The sequence below is a fragment of the Euwallacea similis genome, chromosome 12 (assembly GCF_039881205.1).
Source record: "Euwallacea similis isolate ESF13 chromosome 12, ESF131.1, whole genome shotgun sequence".
Lineage (NCBI taxonomy): Eukaryota > Metazoa > Arthropoda > Insecta > Coleoptera > Curculionidae > Euwallacea > Euwallacea similis.
In genome coordinates this window covers 818502-839309 of record NC_089620.1, presented here as the reverse complement: position 1 = coordinate 839309, position 20808 = coordinate 818502, and the positions used below count along the sequence as shown (strand labels likewise).

The 20808-nt window shown below is 32.9% G+C and overlaps 3 protein-coding genes across 4 annotated transcripts in view; 1 reads left to right on the top strand and 2 right to left on the bottom strand.

Annotated features, from left to right (window-relative positions):
• LOC136412726 (mucin-2-like) overlaps positions 1-7080 on the top strand; it is a 37937-nt gene extending 30857 nt beyond the window's left edge. The window contains exons 20-25 of the mRNA XM_066395895.1: positions 856-997; positions 5671-5747; positions 5812-5966; positions 6066-6334; positions 6396-6547; positions 6668-7080. Coding sequence (XP_066251992.1) covers positions 856-997; positions 5671-5747; positions 5812-5966; positions 6066-6334; positions 6396-6547; positions 6668-6877 — 1005 coding nt within the window. The 3' untranslated portion in view covers positions 6878-7080. The remainder of the gene's footprint in view (positions 1-855; positions 998-5670; positions 5748-5811; positions 5967-6065; positions 6335-6395; positions 6548-6667) is intronic.
• LOC136412595 (tigger transposable element-derived protein 4-like) lies at positions 3066-4944 on the bottom strand. Of its 2 annotated transcripts, XM_066395701.1 has the most exons (3): positions 4859-4944; positions 3845-4721; positions 3066-3565 (listed from the first exon to the last, which is right to left on the bottom strand). In XM_066395701.1, exons 1-3 carry the CDS (start codon positions 4877-4879, stop codon positions 3285-3287), a joined length of 1179 nt encoding a protein of 392 aa, XP_066251798.1. In that variant the 5' UTR covers positions 4880-4944; the 3' UTR covers positions 3066-3284. The 2 variants fall into 2 exon arrangements, with proteins under 2 accessions (XP_066251798.1, XP_066251797.1); XM_066395700.1 differs by having other exon boundaries at positions 3066-4721.
• A 1938-nt stretch (positions 7081-9018) lies between the features above and the next one.
• On the bottom strand, positions 9019-16635 carry LOC136412724 (alpha-tocopherol transfer protein-like). Its single transcript, XM_066395894.1, has 6 exons — positions 16603-16635; positions 15796-15958; positions 10329-10488; positions 10146-10267; positions 9424-9665; positions 9019-9368 (listed from the first exon to the last, which is right to left on the bottom strand). Exons 1-6 carry the CDS (start codon positions 16633-16635, stop codon positions 9111-9113), a joined length of 978 nt encoding a protein of 325 aa, XP_066251991.1. The 3' UTR covers positions 9019-9110.
• Positions 16636-20808: the final 4173 nt, after the last annotated feature.

The following is a 20808-nucleotide window of genomic DNA, read 5'->3' as shown; positions in this document are numbered from 1 at the left end:
AAATGTAAAGGTGCACCGTCATGTTAGAACCACACTTTATTCTGTATCTCTTTAGGAATGTTTTAATAAACATCTGTAATAAAAATTACATAATTTTTGATATCTTTTAGTGTCAACGAGAAAATATTACATTTTTTAACAAAAATTGCTCCAGAGCTAACATGGTTCATTTTCAACTGGAAATTTATATGCAAACATTTTTTACCACAATGTCCTCTATAACTTTCTCATATTTGGTACCACCATTTCAAAACATCCTGTATAATAACTCATCTAGGAACACCAATAATTTCTAATCTACAAAAAACTACTCAGTTATATTCATCACCTAGATATTGCTTTAGAAATTAATAATTGACTCCTTGTGCCTCACATCTAATCCCTATTTTGTTTTTTAAGGATTTTGAAGGATTTTTGAAGGTTTTAAAAATGTTATTTTTCAGTTTTTTGATTAAAAAAATGGAATTTTCGAAAAGTTTAGAATGCCTATTATGGAATAGTGTTATGTTTTTTATGAAACTATTTTTTGAAATTTGTACCTCTTGAAAAGTAAAAAAAAAACATAACCGAAAGGGTTATGCTATGCGGCAAGGCATTATTTAAGCAAACCGGGTAGCAATATGTGTATGTTTTTTGTTTCAAAGGGACTGGGAACCAATAAAAATGAGACCCACTCTCGTTTGATACGTTTTTTCCAAGTCTATAAACTTATCAGTTTAAGGCTTCTTAAAAACTCTACTTAGCACCGAGAGTAAAATGATGTTATTGTTGTCTTTATACGATTTCCATATTCTTCCGCTCTCACTCGGATATTTTAAAATATTTTACAAAATGTCGATTTACTTTTCTTTATAGGTTTGTCGAGATATTGAATCCGGTACTCTTGGCAAATGCTGCAGAGACCGTGATTACCAAGACCCGTGGCCGTCAGCTAACCTAGTGAACGGTGTTGATGATGGACAATATGCAGAGGACGATTCGATCGGCCAATACAAAGGTAACAAAAAATAGAGGAAATGGTTCTGAAGCTGAGTAGATGTAGATAGTTAATAATGTAGCTGTATTGTAGATAAGTAATAACTGTGAGGGCACTTGATCAAGTAAAGCAAATTGCGACTTAATACATATTTACTTTAGGCTCCGTGTAACTACGTATTAATATGTTCGGCCAGTAAATTAAAATAGATGGAACTGTGGCGGAATTCTCAAGTGCCATTTTGTTGATAATTTTAATAAATCTTTAAAGGATATTCATCGATTTGTTATACTGCCATAGTGATGTATGAGATATCTTCAGTGTTTATGACACACAATAACAGAACGAAGGATGTTTAAACTGAGTATTGAAGTTACCTCTTACAAAGTAACAGGCACTGCCTCTAAGCGGTAAAAGTCAAGAATGTAACTCAATTTTGGGCTGTAATGTTATTAAATTTTATAATATTTCTTTTTGTAACATTAATAAAACTTGTATTTTTATACCGAAGTTTCAATAAACCCATTTAAAGTATTAATTTTCTGTTTTATTTTCGTTCACTTATAGTTCAGTACCATTTATTTCCTTATAGATATTTTATTGCTTAGAGGCGGTACCATAATATATTTGTTGACCTTGACATTTGTATGGCAAGAAGTTGGAGGAAGGAATCTCAATTATGTTTATTAGGAAATTATGCAAATTAGCTAATTTTAATACTAGGTGGGGAGTATTTACTAAAATTAGACGATAAAAATAGTTAATTTGCATTTAATAAAAATAATCGTAAAAAATTTATGAGCTCAACAGGATTTATTTGATGTCATTAGTTACAATACGACGGTTTGCCAAAAGAACGAGACGACCATAATTCATAAATTCTGCCAAATTGGCTATTTATTCAGAAATATTTAGAAGCGGCTGTTTCACATAGTGCGTCTTATCAATATGTATTCTTCACGAACATCCTTCTGACTAGTAATCTATTTCCACACAGAACTTTTAAGCAGTCAAAGTGAAGATGCTCAGCTCACTTTCAAGGCTCTCTTAACCATAATATACATGTTGTTTCAGAATAAGTCTGCCAACTACCCACTGTAGATTCCAGTGATCGAAATAAGAAATAAAGTTCATACGAACATGAGTCCGTTTTCGCTTCCTGTCTGAACTACGTGGTGATAAATTTTTTTTTCCCTAATAAGTCCGTTCCGGCATTAAATGTTTTTACAAACATTTTGGCGCGTAAAAAAATGTAGAGACACATTGTTTAAGGGGGAAAAAATGTTTTTAATTTCACCAGTGGCGTCTCCATTGATATGACCCTGAACAATTTAAACGAAAAATATGATACTCCATTGTTTAGAAAAAATTTAAATAATTTTCAAAATGCTTCATATTTCTGCGCAGTAAAAGGTTTTTTGAATATTTTTCATAACGTTACCGTTTCATGGAAAAAAGTAAAACGCATCAATTTGCAACTGAAAAATCGCATAATTCATTCGTTTAACGCAATAGAAAATATACCAGGAATTTTTCAAATAGTGTGCTATGATGTGCGAAAAAGGCCGAGGAATGCATTTTTGCAGATGGGGGACATTTTCGACATCTTATTTAATTATTTTTTTTATTAATAACGTAATTTACCTAATTTAGTCTTGTAGTTTTAATATTAGTTAGCCAATGATGTTTTTTCCATAAAAATGGTTAACGTTATGAAAAATATTCAAAAGCCCTTTTTTTCACAGGAATATGAAACAATCAAAAAATAATTTTTTTAATCAGTGGTGTATCATATTTTTCGTTTAAAATATTCAGGTTCACATCAATAGGAACGCCACTCGTGAAATTCGAGATATTGTTTTCCCCTTAAAAGATGTGTCTCTACATCAATTTTACACTCTCCAATTTTCATAAAAATATTATATGCTGGAATCTTATTCAGAAAAAACTAAAAAAAAAATCTTTTATCACCCTGTATTTTAGACAGAAAGCGAAAACGGACTCGTGTTTATATGAATTGTTTTCTTATTTCAGTCACAAGAATCTACAGTAAGCAGTTGGCAGGCTTATTCTGAAACACCCTATATACAGTAATGTTCGCTTATAACGAACCCCAAGGGACCGTAGTAAATAGTTCGTTATAACCGAAGTTCGCTATAAGCAATAAATGGTGTTATGATTGTTTTTTTAATTAATACATAACTCACTTTATTTACATACATATATATTTTAAAAAAGTCAACAAGTAACATTCTTCAACTAGTAACCAATTTAAATAATACATATTTGTTAAATTTAACAACACTTTTTAGGAATTAGAAAGAAAAAAATCGCTAATTTTGGTTTGTTTTATTGTGGTGAAATGAATTTCATTTATATGTAATTCCACATGGGCTATTCCATCGAGAACATTTTGTGAAGTATTTCGCGATTGAAGAAATTGACGAATACTAGAAACATATCGAAGTGCTTCTGTGGTTGTAGGAACGGATATTATTTCATTATTCTCATATGCTGCATCTTCGTCTTCCTCATCATCATCATAAGTGTCAGATGCAGAAGACACAGACGCAATAATGGCATTATCGTCTAAAAACTCAACGCTCACAAGATTGTCATCCACATGAACAAATTCATGAAAATCGTTGTTGGTTTGAAGAAAATCCTCTTGAATATCGGTTTTATTTTTGCATTGATTTTTTTTAAGCCATTCGACTAATGGTAAGTCATCATCTGAATCAAAATTCTCATTTTCGAGAAAACCGGCATGTCGAAAACAATTTCTAATCGTTTGCTTTGACACCTTTTGCCATGCCATATGAATAAAGCGTATTGCATCCAAAAGAGTAATAATAAATTTTTCCTTACCACTATCCATACAAGATATCATTTCCGAGAGGAGGAGTCGTCGATAATGACTCTTTAGACTATGGATAACACCCTGATCCATGGGTTGTAATTTAGAACTAGTGTTTGGTGGCATAAACACTAACGTAATCCACATCAAATTTTTAACATCGGGATGAGCCGGACAATTATCCACTAACAATATGATTTTTCTTTTTTTACGGCGTAATTCTTCATCCCATTCACGTAATGCATTTATAAAAATCTCTGAATTCATCCATGCCCTTTTATTGGACTTATAAGTTACTGGCAATTGTACAATATTCTTAAAACATCTAGGGTTTTTAGATTTTCCAATTACCAATAACTTTCTTTTTTCGGATCCTGTCAAATTCGCTACAACAAATATAGTGATTCTTTCTTTGGAAAGCTTTCCACCTTCACAGGTTTGCCCTTTAAACTTTAGTGTTCTATCAGGTGTAAGCTTGAAGAATAAACCGGTTTCATCTCCATTGAAGATGTCCTCATCCTTAAAGTTTGACCTAATTATTGGCCATTTGTTTTGCAGCCAGTCATCTACAATGTTCATATCAACTGAAGTCGATTCTCCAGCAATTCTTCCACTCGTAATATTATGCCTTCTTTTGAACCTTTCGATCCAGCTTCTATTAAATTTCGGTTCCTGGTTTCCGGACACCTTACTTGCAAAATCTTCAGCTTTTGATTGTAATATAGCACCGCTAACAATTGCGTTATTATTTCTTTGTTGAGAAAACCATTTTAAGAGTCTTTGGTCAACTTCATAATTATTGGGCTTTTTGATTTTTTTTACATTTGAATGTTGTCCACTTTCGAAGGTTTTTAGGATTGTTTCTTTATTTTTCCAAATTGTTGCAACCTAAAATTACATATGTATAGTCAAATTTTAATTCGTATTAATACTATTTCAAATTACATAATTTATTACAAAGCCGGAAAATTACTGGAATAACAAAAAAAAATATCTGTGAACATTGCATATTTTATTGTTCTTACCGTTGATTTACTTAATCCCATTTCTGAACAAATTTCACTCTGTTTGGCATGTCTCTGCAACCGTTTAACAATGTCATATTTACAATTTAAAGCTTTACGTTTTTTTTTTTTAATGATATAACTCATGATTTTTTTAACGAACGAATTCTTTGAACGCTATCAATATACTGGAACAACTGTGTCGTTTGTGTCAGCAATTTGCTTCAAACGATTTTGGACTTTCCCCGAGAATTGTTTACTTTTCTTCTTTGGGATTTCGGTAAAATCCCGCGTTAAGTTCGTTATAACCGTAAAGTTTTTCTATTCTTCTAAAAATTTAAGGTTCGTTATAAGCGAAAGTTCGTTGTAAGCGGGTTCGTTATAAATGACAAAAATAACATACGTTTAAATGTACTTGAGTTCGTACTTCATAGATTAGTTCGTTATAACCGAAAGTTCGTTATAAGCGGGTTCGTTATAAGCGAACATTACTGTATTTACAAGTCAAGTCGCGACCTGAGAATTGATTGAAACGATTCGTATGGAATTTTGGCATTACAATGTCATCATCCCAGGCGAAAGAGTAAGAGATACGTACAGAAGATACTACTGGTATAGCCACGTATATAAATCAGTGGAAAAATGCAGTCTTTCAAAAACATAGTAGTAGTATGGCAGAACAACATTCTCTGAGTAGGTAACCGAGAAATGTGGTTCAAAGAGTATAAACCAGAAAATTATTTAAATTAAACTAAGAATTTGATGATTTAGAAATATCCATTATCTACTGCATGCATAAAGGTCCTTTTTGGCAAAATAGTTTTTTTTTTCAGCTCAATATAATCGCATATCGCGATCTTCTATAAGAAGGACGAAGCGAGCAACTGGAGAATGCGGCACCAGACATTTGGTAATTCTTTTTCAATTACCTATCTAGTAACTCCATAAAATCCACAATTATCTACTTCTTCCAGAATTCCAGTCCTCGAGGTCAGGTTCCCATTGATGCCAATTTTGCCGAAATTTCCTGGCAAGCGATGATTCTCAGAGACTCCAACAGAAGTTTACTTTGCGGAGGTGCCATTATCAGAAGAAATGCTGTTTTAACTGCTGCTCATTGTATTGAGGGGTAACACGCTAAAAAATTTACATAAGAATAATCAGTCATTTACCTGAACTTAACCTGATAAAAACCGCATTCTCAACCATAAAAGCATCATTTTCGCAGATTGCAGACTTCAGACGTACTGATCAAAGGTGGTGAATGGAAACTGGGAATTGACGAAGAACCTCTACCGTTTCAAATCGTCAAAGTAGCGGCCATCTTACGGCATCCAGACTTCAAAGCCGGTTCCTTGCAAAACGATCTGGCAGTACTGGTTCTGGAAGAGAACCTCAGATTTGCCAAAAATATCGAGCAAATCTGCCTGCCAGAACCAAACTTGATTCCCACTCAGAACTGCATTGCCACTGGCTGGGGCAAACGGATCCTACAATGTAAAAATTAGTGGAAAAAAGTTGAAGGATCAGAGAAGTTTTAATGAAAATGATTTTTCAGTGCACGCCAAGAACGCCTTGATGCATCGCATAGACATAAACGTAATGGATGTGGAACAGTGTCAGCAAGTAATGGGGCAATATTTCCAAAAGTTGCTGCCGAATTATAATACGAACACGTTATGCGGGTTTTCCGTCATAGACCAATGCAAGGTGAATAAGTACAAGGATTACATTTATTCTGCCAAATAGATACTGGGCAGGAACTATGAATTAAACTACAGGGGGTCCCAGTTATTAACTAAAAAGTTATGATCACTTTTCCTATTTTAGGTGGACTATGGAAGTGCTTTAGCATGCGCAGATGAATCTGGACGATACACCTTATCCGGAATTTATTCCTGGGATACAGGGTGTAAGCAGCAGGGTCAGATAGGTGGTTACGTGGCACCTGATGTGGAATGGGTGGAAACGATCCTCAGTACCCCCCTGAAGCAGCTGAAGCGACTGGATCGGTTGTATAATAGTGCCAGGGTGCAGTAGAAAGCATAGTCAACAAAATCAAAGATGCTGATCTGAAGATATTGTAGAATATATTATACTAAAATTTTTGTACAGTTAGTTTAAAAGTAATTAAGCGTAATTTTACGATTAAAGACATTAAATTTGTATAATTGAACTAGTTGATGTATGTAGATACGAATATGTACTTATTTAATAGTAGTATAATAAACTGTTTATACTTCGATGGTGCGGTTACTGATTTGTATTCAATACTCGAACTTTTCCTCATTGAACCATAAAAAATAAATAAAACAATACAGTAGCTGATTGGTCCGATTGGTAGGAATACAGCTCTTCTTTCCTTGTTACTAGAAAATTTAAAAGCCTCTGCTCATGGGAATCACTTACGAAGTCACCTCACATTCACTACACTTCCTCGTAAACCTCACTTGTCTAGACTAATGCTTCCTAGCTGGAGACCTTTATATGAAAAGTTTTGGAGTAGACGAGGCCAAACATTCAATAATAAATACGTAGGTGGTCTGAAAAGTTTCCGACAACGAACATTAAAAATAAAAAAATATTCAAGAATTTTTTTTTTAATCTTTGTTAGGTCGAAAACTTTTCAGAGTACCCACGTAGGTTTTGTATCGAAAAAGTAGGTCAATTCAGTAACTACAAATTGTTTGAAAATAAAGAAATTTGAGTCTGAGAACATATTTTTCAAAATTTTAAGATATTCAAAGTGTTAAAGTTCAATTCAATTTATGTTTTTTCACAAAAAATATCGCAAAAAACCGGGTGTTTAGGATTTACTTTTTAATAAAATTATACCAGAACAAACTCTCTGTTGGAGGATTAAACCAGAATATTGTTAAGGCACTTTTTTACAAGGAATCTTGTTAAAGTAATAAAAGTAATATTGTCTGATTCCATAGTTTATAAGATTTGGTTGACACTAAGCTTTTTCGTGTTGTTTTGGTAACAGAAAACCGATTGAGATGATATAGCATTTTGATGGCTTTCTGGACCGCTCTTGAATCAGTCGTTTTTAGCGTTGGTCTTAAGCTTTAGTTAATGTTTTTGTTTATCCATTTAAATTAAATACTTTAAGTTACGAATTTATTATTTTGTTATTTTTCACCAATCACACAAAAAATCTGTTAACGAACGAATCTCCTGAAGAAAAAAAGACTTAAATCCCGGACTGCATTTATTATCAGCACGTAGAAAAATAATCGCCAGAGTTAAAGATATAATGTCCCCTTTAACTGCCAGGACCAGATTGCCCTCCATCCCAGGTTCCATCCCTCTCCTTCACCCAACACCGCCCCGCAATCCCAACGTAAGTGGGTACATCTGTTTATTTTCTTCATGATTTTGCTGGAACCTTGCAATGTTGATAACAAATCTAAATCTCTTGCAAAATTTTAAATCTAGTAGGGAAAGAATACGTATACCTGCAATTTTATTTAACATTACCCACTCATAGGGGTTAAGAGGATTCACACAATTACTCAACACGCATACACTTGATGAACGCTTAAATGCGGATTCCTACAGAATTTATTTGGACAATGCACTTTTTGATTTACTGGACGAGGATATGCCACTTAATGTAATTCAAAATATTTGGTACTAGCATGATGGTGCACCACCTCGTTAGGGAATGATAGTTGTCAGGTGGTTAAACAAACATTTTAGAAATAATTGGATTGATAATACCGATCCAGTTTCATAGCCACCGCGATCTCCCGACTTAAATCCTTTGGACTTCTATTTATGAGGTCATATGAAATGAATTGTTTACTAAAAGATAATTAACACAAGAGAGCAGTTGTTAATAAAAAAGTACAGATGACTGATCCTGATAAAAAAAATCGTCCAGATATGTTAGTTATGGTGAAAAATTCATTACTTCGTCGTTATAAAGCACGTATTCTTTCAAAAGGAGAACATTTTGAACAACTGATACTATGTTTTTACTTTTAACTATCTCTTTTGTCTAATTTTTAGTGATAAATAGGTAATATACAGAAAACTTTGAAGTCTTCTAAATCTTAAATAATTCAAATCGAACATATGTTTACATAAAGTTTTTTTCTTAAAATGACATCACCTTTCGTCTGTCTCATTTTGTCGGTGAGCTCAAAAATCACTTTGTACGAGTAAATATAAGCTAAAGTTTTAAAGTTCTCACTTCCATTACAAAATCACAGTTTTTCGTTGTATACAATACGAATTTCTATATTGTCGCCTTACTAATAATAATCTAGTCAATATTTAGTTTCCTAAAACTACCCTCAACACCAAATTCATTCCCTAAAGTAAAAATAGATTGGACATTTTTGGGAATGCAGCTGATTTGCACGTTTTCTTGTTCTTCGAACCAATTGGCGTTTTCGATTAAAAAATTGTACCCATTCAAGGTAATTTCTCGAAGAGACCTCAATTCTCCTCCGTAGTTTGAGGGCAAGTACTGGGCTCCAACTGCTTCCAGTAGCTGTTCGGGACTCTCATGAACATAAATCTACGATAAAATGAGATGTTTTAGTAAAAGTTTGTAAGAACGTATTAGAACTTACAGCTTCCCGCACTTTTGGATGTGATAATTTCTTAATCAAACCTATCATTTTTACAAAAGCTGAGGGGGCATTAACAAAGTGCATCTGTTTCACTCGAACGGCGTAAGCTTGTTTAGGGAGGGCGGATATAATTTTGAAAACAGGTCCGAAAAAACGAGTTATGTGATTCACAGAGAAATTTGTTGTGTCGAAGATCAATATATCACCAGCGCAGATGTAATCACAAGAGAAGCACAAATCAACTAAAATAAAAATTACTTATTATTAATAAGATTATTAATAAGAACTAAGAAAAATATGAATCATTTTTTTTAAACAGACCTACAGTGAAGTATTAAAACTAATCATGTACCAAGTTTTCGATCAGTTTAAATTTAAAGAGGCGCTTTCACCATTTTGTAGCCAAAATGCTCCTTAATATTTCCAAAATTTTGATGCATAAATAATTCATATTTCTATACTTGCACATTTTACCAAGTTCTGCAATTACACATCCCTTAAAGTATGAGTTTTGCAGAAAAATAATTGAAATGGAATAATCACTCCTATAATACGCTTATGTATATTCACTCAAAGATCTTGATTTAGGCATTATATGTATGTCCTGGTAAGCTTATAGTAACAGGCCAGTTTGGCAAATATTTATCTTCCATCATGGGGGTGAATGAGTGTTAACGTAAATATTCTATAGGCGCTACATTAGATCACATATATTTTCTTACTCGTCATGAAGAAAAGCTTAGCACAATTGTATGTATTAAATTCTGAAGGATCATACTGGTTCAATGAACTCACTATTACTCTATTGCCTTTTGAAGTGAGTTTTGGCATGAATGATATGTTCCTGAAAGGATATTTTCACGTAGAAAATCACTGAAGATTTCTTATAAGATAGGAATGCTTACACTGTATTCATGGCTTGTAAGATTTCCTGTGAAACCGGTGATCTATTCTTGTAAATTTCTGGATAAAGATGTCGTGCTGCGAGATGGTTTTCAAGTTTCTGCTTAGTCTTTTCAAGGTTGTGTTTGCTGAATCTGAGAGTAGTACGAATAAATAGCGGATCTGAAAAAATAACGTAGAATTACATTTTTAAAAACCTACACAGGATGATTCAAAATTGAATGCAAATATTTTAAGAGAATACTTTTGAGATCAAAATAAGACTGTTTCTTCTTACAAATTTGTGTCTTAAAATGTACCCCTTAGGAGCTGGAGTTATCGAAAGTTGGGCGAAAAAATTCGATTAGGACAAAATGTAACCACAGTTATCAATCAAATTTCATAAAAATTTGCAAGCTTTTGTTCATTCATTCTTTGCTTCAAAATATGTAAATCTAATTTGAGAAGGGTTGGAGAAGGGTCTACCCTTTGCATTTTTTTGTAGTTAACGTTTTCGAGAAACGAAAAACAGAAAGAAAGGGAAGAAACAGGAAATTTCAACTAAATCAGTGTCAACAATAATTACAAACACTGAAAAACAAACGAAAAAACTTTAAAGAAGAGAATAAATAAGGAGAAGTCGCAGTGGTCACAACCCACCAAATTTTTTAGTTTATCATTTTAATAACACCACATTTTCGTTCAACAACGATTTTTTTACAAAGGGTAGTTGTAACGAAAAAAAACGCAAGACAGCAAAATTTTAAATTGTTTTATGGCCTACTACATGATAATTCTTAACTTTAAAGTTCCTGTGTGGAAACACAAAATGTTGGCTATGCAAAATATAGACTCTCCTCTAACCCTTCTGAAAATGGGTTCACATAATTTTTGAAGTAAAAAATGAATAGAGCACCTAAAAAAACAATGGTTTGTACATTTTCATGGAATTTAATCAATAACTGTGGTCACAATTTGTCCTAATCAATTTTTTTTTGCTTAACTTTTGATGACTCCAGCTCCTAACGGGCGCGTTTTAAGACACAGGTTTATAGGAAGAAATAGTCTTATTTTAACCTCAAAAATACTCTCTTAAAATATTTGCATTTAATTTTGAATCACCCTGTTTAGTCTCCAAATTTTCTTTATTTATACTAAAGTTTGAAATTAGAGAATACATCTGGACCTCACATGTTAAAAAAATAATTAAATATTTTTTTGTTTTAGTGCTGATAATTTCGTTGAAAATGAACGAAAAACTATTTGACGTTGAATAGGTATACCCGACTTATTTACGGAAAAGTGCATAAATTCTAAACCAAGAACTTTACTTTAAACCTGAATAATTTTCGTAGCATTTTTACTAATATTTATAGGTTTATTTATTGTAATTTTCGCAAATGTAGGGTTTTCAATTTATTATTAAAAGACACAGGCTTGCACCATACACGGTGTCCGGAAAATCAATGTCAAAAATGGTATCACGAGATTATTTGGGTCAAAACATTAAGATTTAGGTCAAAAGTTATTTGAAGAAAGAACTCAAAAGAAATGTCAAACAATGTTCATTAATTTTTATGACATTTTCCATAAGTGACGTCAGCGTTCACATCGACAAGTGTCGATAATTATCAAAGGAATGGAAAGTTGGTGTTCTGTATGAGATAAGAAAATAATTTTTTTCGACGTGAAATGTGAACCGTACGAGAAATTTCCAAGAAATAGAAAAGTTGGTGAAAGGGCTAATGTATCATCAGAAAAAAAACCAATACGATGCAGCTACCCAATGAAAAGTTCTGATAATTTTTGTACGAGGATGGCTAAGAATTTACCACTTTCACATTGTGAAAAAACATGAATGTTACATGAAAATAATCCCTGTACTAATGAATAAATGCATAATGGGATTCATTAAAATCCATTGAAGCATTCTCGAGATATAGCAAAAAGTATGTTTTTTTTTCAAGAACTTTGACCGCCAATAGCATCTAAACGAGAAACTTTCTTCAAATAACTTTTGACCTAAATCTTAATTTTTTGACCCAAATAATTTCATGATACCATTTTTGACATTGATTTTCGGGACACTCTGTATTTCCAAGCATTAGATTCCCCAAGTAAGACGTAAATCTCCTAAGTTCCCTCATTTTTGTCTAATGATTTCAGGCTATTTGCAATATTCAAGTTCATCATTATTTGTATTAAAGATATTTTTTCGAACACTTAAGTTTCTTTTTGGTGTCGGTTTAAGAATCAAAAATTAATAGCAACCCACATTATTCATTTCACCTCAGCCCGTTTCATTAAAGAAAACTAATGTGATGGTGTCAAAGATTATCATTCAAAATGAGTAGTCGTGGATTTTTTTCTAAAGGATATAATTTCCATGTCCGGTAGAACCTTCGACAGGTAACAATAAAAGGTTAATTAAAGTCTACAGAATATTTCCTTGATGTTCAACTTGAAAAAGGTGAACGAAACTTTGAAAAAATCCGGTCGATTTTTTTTCGTTTTTCGTTTCTGTATTAAATTAATGCTTTCTTTATGCGTGTTGACACGGAATCGATTTTATCTCGAGTTTTACAAAAGTTTATTCGGTGAAAACTGCATTTTTTGTGAACTGTTATCCAATTATATTTCTTTTAATAAAACATTAATTTTATATAAAAGGGTGTAAACGAGTCATGGAAACACTATTATTTTTCAAGGTGGCTAAAAAAAAGAAATTTTAATTCTTCCGAAATAGTTAACATAGCCTAAAGCCTGGTTAAGAAAGTTACTCAGTGTTAAACTTTAAGACGTAAGCGTACGTAAGCCTCTTGTGTACAGCCATTAATGAAAATCGAAATTTGAGAAAGCAGGCTTTCTCAATATTTAAGCTCAGAAAACTCTGCATTCTCACACTCAAAACTCTGTAACACAACGAAAAAATGAAAGAACTAAGAACTTGAAGATGAAGACAAAATGTCTTTTTTTTAATGGCAGAAAATGTGTAAATTTATAAAAAAAGGAACTCAAATTTGTCTTAACGATATATTACTTGAATCTACATATACGCTAAATTTTATCTACTTCATTTACTTTCTAGTACTCGGAGAAGTTTGATTTGATTATATTTTTGTGGACTTTTTTGAGTTACCTTGTCGTTGATTATTTTATAGTTAGAACGCTATAAGTTGATTTTTCAGACCAGAGGAGGTTTTATCCTTTGCAAAAAATTTATGAGTGTACAGATTTGGTCGATGATTTCCAATATCCTTAGCACTTTTTCTTATCTGCAGTTGTTTGTTTACGCATTTTTTAAAAGTAATTGGACTGTTCCGTAGAAATTACCATTATTGGAGAATGCGAATTCACAACCGTTTCAGGTTATGATGATGAACGTTGTAAAACTTATAACGAGTAAATAATGTATGGACTTGCATTTTGTAAATCGAGGCATAGCCAAGAATAATTCGTAACAAAGAAGTGCCACTAAATCACACAACATATTCCTCCTAATTATCTGGGTGAAATTCCCAAACGATTCTTCTTGGAATTCCTTTCTAAAGAAAACTTGCACGCTTTTCAACTACAAGTAAAAAAGTAAAAGGGCCATAGTTTTAGCGATTAAAAGAACTAGTGGCCCTTTCAAATCAGGGAACTCACTCAAAAAATGTACATTGCATATCTGTCGGTCAATATTCATTCATGGATGGTTCCCAAGTAAACATGCAATACAGCTTCATTTTATTAGGACCTTAGTGAACCAGGTTGTAGCCTCAAAACAGTATTATAAAGATTTTTTATGATCAAAGAGAATATTTTACCAAAAACTGTTACGCCTTAAGTTTTGTTCATATTCCTAAGAACTCTGTTTTAATTACTCCTTATATTACCTATTCATTTCATTCTCTATTTCAGCCATTTTTTGTTTTTAAGCACTATTGTAAAGCTCGCTCTTAGATAGGGCAATTGTTACGATCCACATTAAAAAATCTATTTCTTTGGATTACTCTTCCCATTGCCTTTAAACGACTGCAAAATCATAAATTTCGTAGATGCATCAAGAGACAAGAAACTTCTACATTTAAACGGTCGGAAGAACTTTAATAATAAACCACGGAGTTTCCTCGGGATTCCTAATGATTCGCTTATAAAATGAAGCAAATGCCTTACAAAAATGCCAATAAATTATATACAGGGTGTTTCATAATAATATGTCAAAAATTTCGGCGGTGAATCTCGGGATGATTTTAAGAAAAAAAGTTCATATGAACATGGGCTCGTTTTTTCTTCTTGTATAAAATACAGGGTGATAAATTTTTTAAAATAGTTTTTTCCTAATAAGTTCGTCCTGGCATTAAATATTTTTTTGGAAATTGGGAAGCATAACACAAGTCCAGAGACACTTCTTTTAAAGGGAAAGTAATGTTTTTAATTTCACCAGTGGCGTCTCCATTGATGTGACCCGGAACATTTTAAGTGAAAAATAAAGTACGTCACTGGCTTTTTCAAAAATACAAATAATATTCTGAATGCTGAATATTTCCGTGAAAAAAAGGCTTTTGAATATTTTTCATAACGTTAACTGTTGTCATGGAAAAAATAATCTGCAAATGAGAAATTGCATAAATGAATCGTTTAATAAGATAAAAAATACATCAGGGAATTTTTAAAGGGTGCCCGATAATATGCAAAAAAGAGCCGAGGCGTATACTTTTACAGGTGGAGGACATTTTCAACCCCTTATTTAATTATTCTTTCATAAGCAATGCGATGTAACTAATTTAGTCTAGTAGTTTCAATATTAAGTGGAAAATCACGTTTTTTAAACATTTTTTTCATGAAAACAATTAACGTTAAGAAAAACATTCAGGAGACCTTTTTCCACGAAAATATGTGGTTTATTGGGAAAATTATTTTTATTTTTTAAAAACCCAGGGGCGTATCATATTTTTTGTTTCAAATTTTAAGGGTCGCATTAATAGGGGCGCCACTAGTAAAATTGAAAAAATCGTTTTCCCCTTAAAAAATGCTCCCGCCCCCCACTTATTTTATGCTTCTCAATTTTCAAAAAATATTTAATGCCGGAACGGATTTATTAGGAAAAAACTATAAAACATTTTTTATCACTCTGTATTTTAGACAGGAAGCGAAAACAAACCGATGTTCTTATGATTTTTTTTCCTAAAATCATCTATCGATCCACCCTCTCAATTTTGTATATAATATTATGAAACATCCTGTATATTGTATAATAAATTAAAGACTGGAATACCTCTTTAAGAAAACGATAATATTTCTATTCCCTAGAGTCCAAAGAGAACAGATACCTTAAAAGCTTAAACTTGTCTCATCAAAATGTGTAATTTTCCGTTAAATCGATCACATCTGACGGAATATTTAATACTAGAGCCAGCAATATCCGACACAATCCTCATTAAGTTATCTTAACTATAGGGTGGGGGTGCACGCCACCCTAATAAATTTAAATATAGAATTACATACCAACGTGTTTCGGAAAATGTGTCTGGTAACTAATCCAATTTTGTATATACTTCTCATTATGCTTCAACTGATGTTCACTGGTTTCGTTAATATCTTTTAAAATTAATTCTAGTTGAATAGCGCTGGGCTCCTCCAAAATCGATTTTATTGACTTTTTGCAAATCTAAAAAAGAACAAAAAATTAAGCAGCCCTTGGACTCGCAAAGAAACCGGATAATTTTTACTAACTTACCATTTTTTTAGTTCAGATTAGTTTTTTTTTAGTTGTTGGTGCAACAGAACAAATAAAAAATAACAAATATTCAATACCCAATTTTGCAACTATTTCGAAGAGATGCAAACTAAGTAATGACTAACGTTGCGGAACCTATGCTGTGAGGTACCGCAGGAAGAATGAACTTGAACCTGCGAAATGCTCAATGTTATACTCTTATATGTGCTGTTCAGGAAATAAATCGACTTCGAGTTTAATTAGTGCACTGGACCTTGTCCTCAGAACCGCATGAGACGGGCAGAATGAGAATATACTACTTTGAGGTACGTATGTGGGCAAGTTTGGACATTAGTATGCTTAATAGATATTTAGTGATTTACCTTCGCATTTTTAGTTAAACAGTTAATGGCAAACTTTAATGCAAATGCTGGTTTGGGAGACTGGTGGCCTTATTTTAATGTTCAATTTTTCGTTTGTTATGGAAAACAATAAAAAAAAAAATCAGGGTTTTCTGCCTCTTGAGTTCCTCAGGTTGGGGCAATTCTTCGAAAAATTGATCTCCCACTCCTCGAATACACTTAAAAGGAATTTACCTTTAATCTATAGCTCGAGTCATGGAGCAACATCCTGTATATGCCAAATCAGGTTCGGTCGGTATTTTCTTCATAGATGATTGCTTACGATAATTATTAGCAAAATTAGTGTAGCACAGGTGCAATAATACATTTGCCATGATTATATGCGTCAATAAAATAAAATGTGTCAGTAGAAAATTTTGGTCATTATCAATGATAATTTATAGTAGCTGCGCCATATTTGTTGACGAAACGCTTGAATGATAAATGTTTTTACGTGCAGAATCCAGTGGTAAATTATTTTACGACCTAATAAATAAAAAACATAAAAATACATAAAAACGCAGAAAATAAAGGTGTCCCTTTATTAACCCATCAAGGTCGGAGTTTTTGATTGATCAAGATAACTACATTTTTGGATATCAAATAGTGTCATTATGAATAAACTATAAATAAATAAGTGAATAAATATTATAATTAAGTATTTTCTTAGTAATTAATTGTCGGTGTGGCATGGCAACTCCAGTACTTAGTGGCAGCGTCGAAAATTGAAACCAAAATGAGAGAAAATTGAACACGCAACTGTGTATAATGTTATAGTGTAATAAACATATTCTATAAATACATTATACTTAATTATTATTAACTTCCTACGTAATTGGCCTACTAAATAAAAAATATTTTAACGTCATAAAATTGTTAACACAAAAAATATGAATAAACTTCAACTTATGACGTCATACCTCTCACACTTTTCAAGTATCTAAAACATTCGTTCTACCCCTAAATAGTAAAACTATGGGACGCATTATCGCGTGCCAAAAATGAACTAAATTGATTAACGCATTTCCGAAAAAATAGGAAAATCCTTTAAAAAAAGACATTTTTGAAGGATCTCTAGCGGCTAAAGGAAGCAATTTCGGATATAACTAAGTTAACGCGAACCGTTCTACTTTTGACCAAAGAATATATGGTCAAATTTTGTACACGTTTTTTCCGGACACCCTGTATATTTGTGTAAAAAATTAAATTACAGTTTTTTCAAAGTCCTACATTCACCTTTTGTACGCATTGTGAAGCTACAACTTTCACCGGCACGCGGAATGCGAACTATTTTGTCCTGCGAAATAGGCACTAATAAGAGACCTTGGCCATCGAATCTAGTACCATCAGACACTCCGCAAAATAATCTGTTGGAAGCAGAACTTGCTGGCTTACCTCCTTGTTTTGGCGCAGTTTTATTCTTTGTCAAATACACCTTCACAATTTCTCTTCTAAACTGAAGTAGGGCGAAGCTTATTTTCCGACTTTTTACTCAGAATCTGGGGATTTTGAATGGTTGAGTCTAACAGCCACATAAATAAGACCAAATTTCATTTTTTTGAACGAAGCCCTGTGCAGAAACGATTGATATTTTCGTTCATCAAATCGGTCCCGTCCATGGAATTGTTAAACAGTATACGTCAATAAACAGTGCCGAAACAAAGGGTGCTGTGGAGTCGCTTACGTAATATACATTTGTCATATTTGAATTAATTGTCATCAGTTGACGTGTTAAGATTGCGCTGCAGGTAAATTCGAATTAAAAATCATTAACGAAAAGAAAAAGTGTCTTCGGTAGAGCATTATTTCCGCTTATACAGAAATGGCCGCCATAATGGTCCAAGTTTACAGCGGATGTCAGCAAAATATCGACAAAAGTTTAATAAAGCATCTCCCAGTAAATTAAATTACTTGATCAAGCGTAGCGTTGTAGGATACTATCGAAAAGTATTTTTTGAGAGCTTCAAGAGAAAGTATTACAACTAGGGGGTTGCCATTTAATATTACTTAGTGGAGGTGGCTGGGGATGAGGGAGTAAATGAAAACGAATTGGCTAATGTATTATTTCGGTTCCCCCTTGATATTGAAGGTATCAAGTTCGAGGAATTTTTTATATATTTTTTGCCTCCCGCGCATAGCCATTCTAAAGTTTTAAATTGTCACCCTGTATAAAGAAATCTGAAAGTTAACACCATGCAGGCAATCATTAAGCAGATTATCGACGATACAGGGTGGGTCATCGAAAATTGTCCACTTGATTTTGTGAGCGTTTGCTGGAGAAAGTTGTGATCGAGTTGAGATCTTGCACTCGATGTCTCACCCCAAGCACAAGGGGGCACAGTTAACACGTTCACTGCCGATGGTATATTTACTGTATTGCTCTTTAGGTCATACGATTTTTCAAATTTTGGTCCTGGAAACCATTTTTGACATAATGTTATAAACATTATAACTGTCTAAAATCTAGTAAAATTTTGAAAAAATAACATTTTACAAACTAAGGAGGATCAAATTTGTAACTCAGTCTTATGGACTGAGTTGGTCTGAGCGATAACTTGTCTTTCGGTCCATTGGACCGACTATTACTTAAAACACAGTACTTTTGGTCTTATAGACCGATATGGCAGTGAACGTGTTAAATGATAATGCCAACGGTTCACTTGTGTTTCTTTACACCTTAAACGATTTGTTTAAGGACCACAGCTTATACTGCGCTGACCGGACGCAAGAAAGACACTTGGTACTAGGTTACACTTTAAGTTTATTAAACAAAAAAAACATACACTACAAAGTTAAACTAAATTTCTAAAATGGAATTATGCTGTTATGGGAAAAACAAGTGACCACCATTTACTAAAACTCTTCGAAATTTTTACCTTTTGCTAATATTTATGAGAATCGTTAGCTATTAGTGGTAAAGGTAAGTAATGGAGACCTTACTAGGGTGGTCGGCCAAGAACGAGCAAGTATGAGAGAGGTCTATTTTGTGTGTTTTTTGAAGAGGCTCAAACTGCCTGCCCTTTTTCCTTCCCACAGAAAGAAAAGACTAATGACTAATTTATTTTGTATAAGCAATAAATTAGTCTCATTGGTTGTCTATACTGTAAATGGTGTTGGGTTTGTTTCTTTTGAACAGGCAGATTTATATCTCCTATAGACAGTGTTGGGTGTTTTTCCAACAAGTTGAAAAACGCTCGGTCAATTTTAGATTTAAGGGGGACATATTCCTTTCATATTATTATGAAAGTAACTGTTACTTACCATCTGGCAGGGGTGCCAGTGACTTTGAAAGTTTTAAATGGAAGGGGGTGTCGAGTGGCACCTTGTTTTAAAACGCTCTAAATTCTCTTTACAAAGACACAAATTTTTCGCAATTTGGATTAGTAGTTTTCGAGAAAGTACGTCATCAAAAATTAAATGTCTTACAATTTTTAGTCCAGTAAACGTTGAAAATGGCCACCATCAACCTCCCTACAATAATACAGAACCTGTTCAAACTGTTGTCGAACATTCTTTTATTTTTTATTTAATTTTTTTATTTATTATTTTATTTATTCTACACAGTCAAAATTCCTTAGAAGACTTACGTTAGGGGATTATACACGAATGCCGCCAAAATAACACCTGAAGTACTTCAGAATATATGATAACACTTTGAATAGGTTCTATATTATTTGACGGAGATTGGTGGTGACCATTTTCAACATTTACTGGACTAAAAATAGTAAGACATTTAATTTTTGATGACGTACTTTCTCGAAAACTACTAATCCAAATTGCGAAAAATTGGTGTCGTTGAAAAGAGAATTTAGAGCGTTTTAAAACAAGGTGCCACTTGACACTCCTTTCCATTAAAAATTTTCAAGGTCATTGGAACCCCTGCCAGACAGTAACATTTACTTTCGTAATAATATGAAAAGAATGTGTCTCCCTTAAATCTAAAATTGACAGGCTCGAGCATTGTTCAATTTTCTTCAGCAAACGCTCACAAAATCAAGTGGAAAGTTTTCGATGGTCCACCCTGTATATCCACCCTATAAAATTGAAATGTATATTTATAAAATTTTCCCTTAATGAGTAGTGAGTTATGTTTTAAATTAGGGTAAGCAATTATAAAATGTTAAGCCCTAATTGCTCATTTGTTCTTACTCTCAACGACCAATTTCTAAGAGATGTCTCTGCACTATGAGACCACATCGAAACTAATCAGGCCAAAACCTAGAGAGAGACTCACGTTTTTAACGAAGTATTTGCAGGTAAATTGAAAACTGTCTTGGACGTAATAGGAGTTATTTTTGTTATCGACGAGAGTATCCGTTAATGAGAAATCTATTTTGCTATATAGAGCGTTGATTGAGGTAACTGTACGGCTAAGAACAAGCTGATTCTCATATATTTTTA

Coding starts and splice junctions, on each gene's coding strand:
- LOC136412724 (XM_066395894.1), bottom strand. CDS start 16,635: ATGTTGCTCCATGACTCGAGCTATAGATTAAAG. Junction 10,268..10,328: donor TTACAAGCCATGAATACAGT/GTAAGCATTCCT, acceptor ATATCCTTTCAG/GAACATATCATTCATGCCAA. Junction 9,369..9,423: donor ATCCAAAAGTGCGGGAAGCT/GTAAGTTCTAAT, acceptor ATTTTATCGTAG/ATTTATGTTCATGAGAGTCC.
- LOC136412595 (XM_066395700.1), bottom strand. CDS start 4,879: ATGGGATTAAGTAAATCAACG. Junction 4,722..4,858: donor TGGGATTAAGTAAATCAACG/GTAAGAACAATA, acceptor ATGTAATTTTAG/GTTGCAACAATTTGGAAAAA.